We start from the raw sequence: 8,469 nt of genomic DNA on the forward strand, positions 1-8,469 counted from the left end.
TTTAGTATGGTTTGATTATGTTTTGCTTTATATGATTTTATTATGTCTGATAGTATAGGCAACTACTTTGAGGATAACAAAATACACTATGGTAGCCACTGTTGTTTATCTCTTATCTTGCTCTGAATTTCTGTAATTGTTTTCATTGTTTTGTTTTGATTGGTTTTGTTCTATTCTACTTTGTTTAATTTTATTGATGGTATGCGCAGTTATTTTGTAGATAACAAAGAGGCATTATGGTAGCCATCACTGATTTTCTTTTATCTTATTTTAAAGTGCTGTACCACAGTCATTGTTTTGTTTTGATTGAACCTATTGTTGTATTTCACTTGTTTTTATTCTCTTCAAAATAAAAAATTAAATGCTTTGCACATTTTAGTTATTGTTGGATGAGCCATTCATACTTTGTCTTGGTTACTTTTCCTCATTGCTATAACAAAACACCCTACACAGAAAATAAAGAAAGGAAAAGTTTATTTACCTCACGGTTTGTGGAGGTTTGAGTCCATAATCTTCAGGCAGCAGCCAGCGCAAAACGGGAGAGAACAAGACCCTTCTACACCCTTATGTTGTACACAGGTCACAAGATACCTCCAGCATATGTTTAGCACTCACAAAATCTCTGTGCCCTCCTCTTTCACATGATGAGGACGTTTACAAACTAAAGATCCTGTTTGCTGCTAGTCTCTCAGTTAAACTTCTAAGCTTCTCAGGTTGGCACAGTGAATCAACCACAACAAACTTCTTAATAGAAATAATGGACCTGGTCAAAATCAAGCTATCCTAATTAAGCTTATCTGTCCTATAAAACTGTGGACTTATGAGAAATACAGAGGAAAGCAACATGTTTAGTGACCATATAACAACAGACAAAATTTAGCCATAAAAATTCATTACCACAAATGCCTTCGTTTCTTCAAGAAATAAATGGAATACAATTTTAAAACTGACTCAGAATTTTAAAAACATAGAGAAAACTAAGACACATTAGCAAAGACAACAGTCTGTGGTTTTACTGAAGTCTTGTTGCTAATAAGGTATAGTTAATTAAGAGAATCATAGAAATTTGGACAGATGTTACTGGAAAATTGCTGTGAGTTGAACATCATTAAAGAATCATTCTCACTGTAGGCTGTGGTGTTGGCTCAGTTTTATGTTTTAATGTTTCCAGTAGTAATACTTAATAGAGAAAGGAAATGACATATTAGCTTTATTTCCAACTACTCCGCTGTATGGGGATAAAGGAGAGAAGGTACCTGACGGTCTCCCATCAGCTCAAAGATGGAGGCTGACTGTGGATAGCTGGCCCCTGTGGTTGCGGTCACTTTCTTCATGTCACATGTTCCATAATGATCATAGAATTCTGAAGATCTGTGTCTTAGAACCTGAGGCTGAAAGAGGCTCTACAGCTCCCCAGGGCTCAATCCTCTACCTGCAAGAAGTTGCTGTTGAATTAACTTGAGGATCTATAGGCCTAATGAAGTTGTATCATAGGGATGAGTACACAATACACGATAGTGAAGCAGAAATCCTGACCTAACTTCAGCTGCTTTGCTCTGTAAGCTGCAGGCCTTGTGTTCTCTGCCACTGAACTCTGCTGAATCACAGGATTTGTCACTGAATTGAAACTGCCATGAATGTGCTTAAACAACTTCGCTACATACAGCTGTGCTCACCACAAGTACCCGCTGTACCTGGCCTTCAACAAAAGCTTATCTCCTCTGGTAGTTTCTGATTGTCTATCTGGAAGATGACAAGCTCTATGTAAACCTCACCCCAAACTCTGCAGTTCAGTCCTCTGAGTTCTACTCATGTCAGAAAAATTTCCCTTATTCTCCTGAGCTCCTGCTACTGTTGACTCAGTTTCCCCACAACCACAGAGCACCTTGTCTTGCTTCCTGACTAGCACAAGACTGCACAGAAATGGGTAGAACAAGGACCATTTGTGGAAATGATGCTGGAGGGACACGGAAAGTAATAGGAAGACACCAAGACCTTGGACCTGGTATCTCTGGGCCAAAAGCACACTGCTCACAGCACCACAGGACAATGCAGCCCTGTGTCATTGTCATGAAAAATGATACCATAAGAACGGCTGTCACTGTCTGAGGAAAACCCTGGCTTTCAAATAACACCTTTTGTTTTATTGAAGACATCTCTCACGTAGGGTCCCATGCTCAGATTTCCTTTCTCCATGCAAAATTCAAACTCTTCATGATAAAAAGCCAAAGAATACATATGCACACCACACCACACACACACACACACACACACACACACACACACGCACACGCACACGCAATAGTGACCACTTGTTGTAGTCAGGGGTTGTACACAAAGAACAATTCAGATCAGGACACGGAGTTTATAATGTTTTTATAATGGTCGCTGGAAGTTAACACAGGAGAATGCAGGAAATCTATCCCCAACATCAACGACATACATTATTTAGTCAAGAGTCTAAACACCACCCCACGGCAATGTCCTACATGAGTCCAGATAAAAACCCAGAGCTCAGCACAATGCCTCCACCAGTCCAACTGGAGGTCCAGAGCCCACAAGAATGACTCATGCCAGTCTCTTTTACAGATCTGTGCTGGGAAGACCCAAGGTTCAGTGGTGGAAGCCAGAAATTCTATGCCAGCAGGATGAAGGAGCTGTGCTAGTGGGATGAGGGTTCTACACTGGAGCCGAGAAATCACACTCACAACAAAGAGGAGGGCTGTTCTGAAAGGCACCACAGCTGTCCACAGCGACACGGAGGCCCCGAGCTCCTCCAAAGACAAGCACAGTTGGGTACGTGCCAGGAAGCAGCGTGATGAGTTCATCCTGGAGACTAGGCAGCACATGTCTTCCCCTCCAGAGCTAGGAAGCAATGCTCAATGTGAAGACCAAAGCTTCTTCAGGAGAACCAACAGCTCAGACAGCAACTCCTAAGAGAACCCACAATGCCTCCTTCACACCTCAATCCCTCCCCCCACCTAGCTTCTTCTCTACCTATTTATCCTGGCAACCCTCCTCAGGTGGAGCATCTTCTCTCAATGCATGCTGATGTAATCCAGCTGGCCTTAAGTTGACCACCAATTTTCAAACCATAACACCACTATAAAGCAGATCAAGTTCTTTGTAAGTTGGCCCAACTTTATTGTAATCTGTTACAAAAGACAATATAAAGGACAAACAGTATGTGTGGTTCTAAGGCTGTTAGAAATCTGTTATATCGTGCTACACAAGATTATAAATTACATTAGTTAAAACTGAAGAATGAAAACAAACATTTCCTGTTAATCAGTTGGCTTTCTATAACTACTTCTGAGTCTGTTGCAGCAGAGGTGACTTGCCCACAGAGTTGGCAGCTGGCACATAGAAAATATAACTCTTCATGCCAGCAGTCACCGCAGAGACCTATTCTGTGACACTTCTAGGGCAAGACAAGGCCACAGCTGAGGACATTTGACTGTCTCTCCAATTCCAGGGCAATAACTGCCAGCCATAGAGATAAAAAGTTCTCTTAATCATTAAGATTTACTGTCTAGAATGTTTTCATTCTCACTTCTCAAGGTCTTTCTTGGTTTTGAACCTTCTACCTTAGCTCCTCCCTGGGCTTCTCTGCTCACTCCTCTCCCCCGTAAACACTCATGGTTCAGAGAACTCTTTGTCTTAGCTCCAAGCAAGTTCTGACCATTCTGGATCAATTAGTTTTCTATTCTATTGAACCCTTCATCCATGCATTTGTTTTAGGAAATTGGAAGCCTGATCAGTTCCTGAGATATATATATATATATATATATATATATATATATATATATATATCTCAAGCCTGAAAGCTTTGCAAGTGGGAGCTATGCTAGGAGAATGCAGAGAGTAGTGATATATTTCAGTTTCCTAAAAATGAAGTAGATTCCCTAAAAGGTAACTTGGAAAAATGGACAGGGAGAAGGCTTATGGGAACTCAGCCAGTGGATGGGATCCTTAACCCTTTCTAGAGAACTCTGGAAAAATTCTAACATTGTCTCTTTGTAGGAAAATTTCATTTGTAGGAAAATGCTTGTACATTGAAAGCTTAATATTACATGAATTAAAGCAGCCACATGAGTTCATATATAGCATAATTTCTCTTCCCAAAATGTAAATAAGTAGGGGCTGGGGATTTAGCTCAGCGGCATAAGTGCCTGCCTTGCAAGCAGGCAGTCTTGAGTTTGATCCCCGGTACTGATGAAAAGAAAAAAAAAGACCAAAAAAAAAAAAAAAAAGAAAAAGAAAATGTAAATCAGTTAAAAAGCAAATAAAAGACAACACTGGGAGGCATGGAGGAGGCTCTTTTGCAAATGGAAAGAATCCATGAGGTGGAGAGGGAGGGAGGTAACACAGGGAAAGAATTAAGCTGTGTTTTGTACAAAAAATCCCACTCCCAGCGATGGAAGGAATCATGATGTATGGAAAACAAGCACTAATAAAAAATAATTGTTTCAAAACAGAAAAACAGGGCTGCAGACAGCTCAGCAGCACAACATCTGCCTCTCAAAGGCGAGATTGTGAGTTCCATTTCCAGAACCAAAAAGAAATAAATAAGCACAACAACGAAGAAGCCAAAAGAGGTGACCAGGAGCCAGAGGTGGCCTTCTGTTGGGGGAATTATGTTAGGAGGAGGGCAGAGGTTTTAGACAGGGTAGCTGGGGTGAAAAGATGCATGCTGCCGGCACCCCACCTAGCATTCCAGGTCCCACAATGTGCACCAACCCTGAGATCACAGTGTGGCTGCAGGTGCAGCTCCATGGCAGGTGCCTGTGCAGCATGCGGGAGCCCTGAGTTCCACTTCCAGTATCACCTGCGCACAGCCCACTCCGTGACACCACTGCCCTGTGGCGGGCATCATGCACAGACGGGAGACATGAGGGTGAGGATGTGGGGAAAGACACCTTCATAAGGCTGAGGGAGTGGGAGGTAAAGCAGCCCATGTGGGAAACAGCAGGAGGAGCTAAAAAGCAAACAGAGAGGCCACTTGAGCCACAATGACCCTAACGGTGTAGACCAAAGGACCTGGAGCAGGGCACCCACAGGATATCTCCAAGCCCAGGATCACTGACACACTAAGCACAGCGGCCCAAGGTGCACAAGCCTGAGTGTCAGCTGGCAACTGAGCAAAGCCTCTCACAGTGAGTGCAGTGTGTCCCTGGAGAGGGACTCTGACTTCAGAGCAGAGGACAAAAGTGGAGAGCCGGGACCCAGCAGCCCAGAGCTCAGCGCCAGCCACGTCCACGCAGAGCTGGGAGCCAGGAGCCAGGAGCTGGTAGATGGGACCCAGAAGGTATCTGTGCCCTCGCCACCCTCTCCCCTGGCCCTGAGCACAGGGGCTCCCTGCACTGCCTGCTAGGGTCACTGCCCTTGGCATGCACGCGTGTAACAACCTTGCACGCAGCGAAGCTTCAATACACATCGTTTTTATTTGTGAAAATGCAAATAATCCTCCAACAAGAGCAGAGACAAACTGCTCCAGCCCCTACGCACCCCAGCTGCACATCCCAGAGCCTCCTCAACCTGAGCTCAGACCACGTCCTGGAGAGCGTGCCACCCCTGCTCGGCTTGGAGCTGCACAGCAGCACTCTCGGGCTTCACCTTGTGAATGCAGGGTTTATCCTGGCCCTGAGACATCCTGTTGCCTAGGGGGTCCAAGGGGTGCGGTCCCTGACTGCGGCTCTGCGCTACCCCACTCCCACCCCTGTGCCCTGCAGCTCTGTGTACACAGCTCCATGTGGAGCATGGCTTCACTTCTGCTCAAAGTTAAAGGGGTGGGCTCTGTCTGCGTGGTTCTCATGGCCCAGTTGAGGCTCGCACTGCAGATCCTGACCCATCTACAGGCCAGGCCCTCTGTGCCTGCAGAGCTCCTGGCCAACAGCACTGGGCCTGGCCATGGTCTCCTCCGCGTTGCCTGCTCAGGAGGCGTCCACACCCGTGTTCCAGAGAGTGGTTGCAGGGCACCTTGAGGCCGGGGTCCCCATGTGTCTGTGATGGACCCAGGCCTTCCTTCCCGAAGCCCACATCATTGTCAATGGAGCAAATGCCCCACTGTTCCTCTGTAGCCCCAAAGAGAGGGCAGATGAGCCAGGGCTGCCTGGGGTGGGTTGGCTAGCAGCTACAGGGCAGGTGTGCAGGGCTCTGAGGATGTGCTGCAGCTGGCTCTGTACCTGGGGGCACTCCTCAAACCCAGCATGGCTTGTGACTTCCAGTCTGAGTCCTGACCCTCACAGTTTCCTTAGCGCTTCTGGAAGCCTCCAAAGTCAAGCAATCAGCAAGGAGAACCCAACTCATCAAAAATAGCCAGTGTCGGTTCTTCACCAATGGATCCCCACCAAGCAGAAGGGGTCAGCCTCATCTCTCCCTGTTCTTTCCCACTGGGGGTCACTGGGAAAGCATGGGCAGGGCAGAGTAGCCAGGACTCACTAAGCTCAGAGCAACCTCCCTGATATGAGAGCTGAGTCCCACTTTGTGGACACAATGGTGGGAATCGAATTCCCCTATGTCCTCCTTGGCTTAAAAGATCTGACCGGGTAGAGGGTACCAATGTCCTAAAGGCCAGCCCTGCAAAACCTTCCCCAGTAAGCAAAGTGGGAGGTTCTTGAGAAACCCTTTCCAAATCCTGGTATCCTCTGATCAGCCTTAAATTGCCTCCCGCCACACTTCTTAAAAAATGGTAGGAATACTAAAAGCAAGTGTATTATCCTAAATGTTGAGTAAAGCAGCATTTTAAACATTCCAATACTAGGGTGAATCAGTCCCTAACTCAGCGACCCTTAGTTTGCAGAGCAATGGACAGAGAACGTTGGGCCACGTTCTTCAACTTGGACTCATCAGGGTTTAGTGACAGCAACATCCCTGCTCATCAGCACAAATGGGCTGAGAACCGCATAACCGAGTTCTAGAAATAATTGAACATACAGGAGTGTAATTTCACGGGCTACCGTGGACCCTATGTAGAAGGAGAACATGAAATCTGTCCAAAAAAAGAAAAGGAAACAGGTCATGAGGACTAGAATATTTATGGTAGCTCTGATTTCTGGGCTGGAACTCACCACCAACCTGGAGCTGTGCAGATAGAGCACACGCTTGTGATGCTCATACAGGCGGAAAGCCATGTGCCCGCTGCTCCAGCCCATGACACCCTGGAAGAGGACATCCCGCAGAGCCATGAGACAGAGGAAAAGCCACCAGACTGTGGGTCTGTATGACAGCAAAAAACAGTGCCTGACATAGGTTCCAATCTCAGATCTATTCACGCTGCCAACTGCTGTGATGTAGAGCAGCAAGTTGGAGCTTAATGGAAGATTAATGACCCAGCAGAGGAGAAGATAGGGAAGAACTTGCCATGCAGTCCGAGGCTTGAGCTTTCCCCACAGGGTGTTGCTGGGACTGATGGTCATGGCCTGGACCACGCTGAGGAGACAGGTGGTGCAGATGGACAGGCCTCGGGCCACCCTCCCCAGGTAAACCACAGTTTTACAGCCAGCACTACCTAGGAAGTTTCTGAAATGGAAAATTAGGACTATATCTCTAAGCCCTGTGCTACAAATAATGATTGCATTTGAAAAAACCAGGTGAATGATGATAAAATCTATGGGTTTTTTCTTTGGAATCAAAACAAAATTATATACATGTCTTACAAATACAAGAATATTCCCCCCAATTCCAGGTCCAGCAAGAGAAACGAAGAGTATCCCCAGGACGATGTTCACCCGAAGCATCTTCCAATTCACAATCCACTCTTGAAAAACCTTTGAAAAAAGCAATAACAAAGAAATCATGCTTTGTTCCTGTGCATTCATTCTGTTGCCTCTACTGAAAGTAGCAGTTTGTGACAGATGTCAGCGTGCATGGCTCCGTTGTGGTCGGTTCCTGGTTTTGTTCTTTTGATTTTATTTTTTCTTTCCTTCCACTGACATGGACATGGTGATGACTACACTCTGGACACACACTCCACAGCGATGCACCTGCCATTTTCATGCTTTGCTCTCCATAAGATCCTGCTTGTGTCTCTCCTGTCTTAAGAGTATGTGCTCATTTTTTCTAGGCAAAACCTAAAACAAGAAAAACACCTAGTATCTCAAACATTATGCCAAGTACTGGCCCAAATTCCTGTGCCCTCTCTACTGCTCAAAAACCAACAAATCATGCTCTGCCAGTGGGTTTCTAGTGCCCAATCCAGGTTTGCTAAGCCAGCCTGCAATGACACATCCCTCAGTAAGTAGTGAGTTCCCAGAACAGAAGCAGAGCTTCCCTGAGGAACTATACTTCGCCTAGTGGCATAGTTTCCCAGAAGAAGTCAACACCTAATCTCCCTCCTCAAGCCTCCCTCCCCTTGGCTGAAAGGGACACAGAGGTTGCTTAGCAGGGGGAAAACATCACCATTTACCTCAGGTCAGATTCACTTTGCCATGAGGTCTCTGCAGCCAAACGTCAGATTGAGTGGGATCA

The 8,469-nt window shown here is 45.9% G+C and overlaps 1 protein-coding gene across 1 annotated transcript; it reads right to left on the reverse strand.

Moving 5' to 3' along the window:
* Positions 1–6,848: 6,848 nt before the first annotated feature.
* On the reverse strand, positions 6,849–7,739 carry Cavporv1r665 (vomeronasal 1 receptor cavPorV1R665). Its single transcript, NM_001167443.1, is given in 1 exon segment — positions 6,849–7,739. A coding segment is annotated over 1 exon segment (891 nt).
* Positions 7,740–8,469: the final 730 nt, after the last annotated feature.

Source organism: Cavia porcellus, unplaced genomic scaffold (assembly GCF_034190915.1).
Source record: "Cavia porcellus strain 051 isolate PalLab524CR breed Dunkin Hartley unplaced genomic scaffold, mCavPor4.1 scaffold_13, whole genome shotgun sequence".
NCBI lineage: Eukaryota > Metazoa > Chordata > Mammalia > Rodentia > Caviidae > Cavia > Cavia porcellus.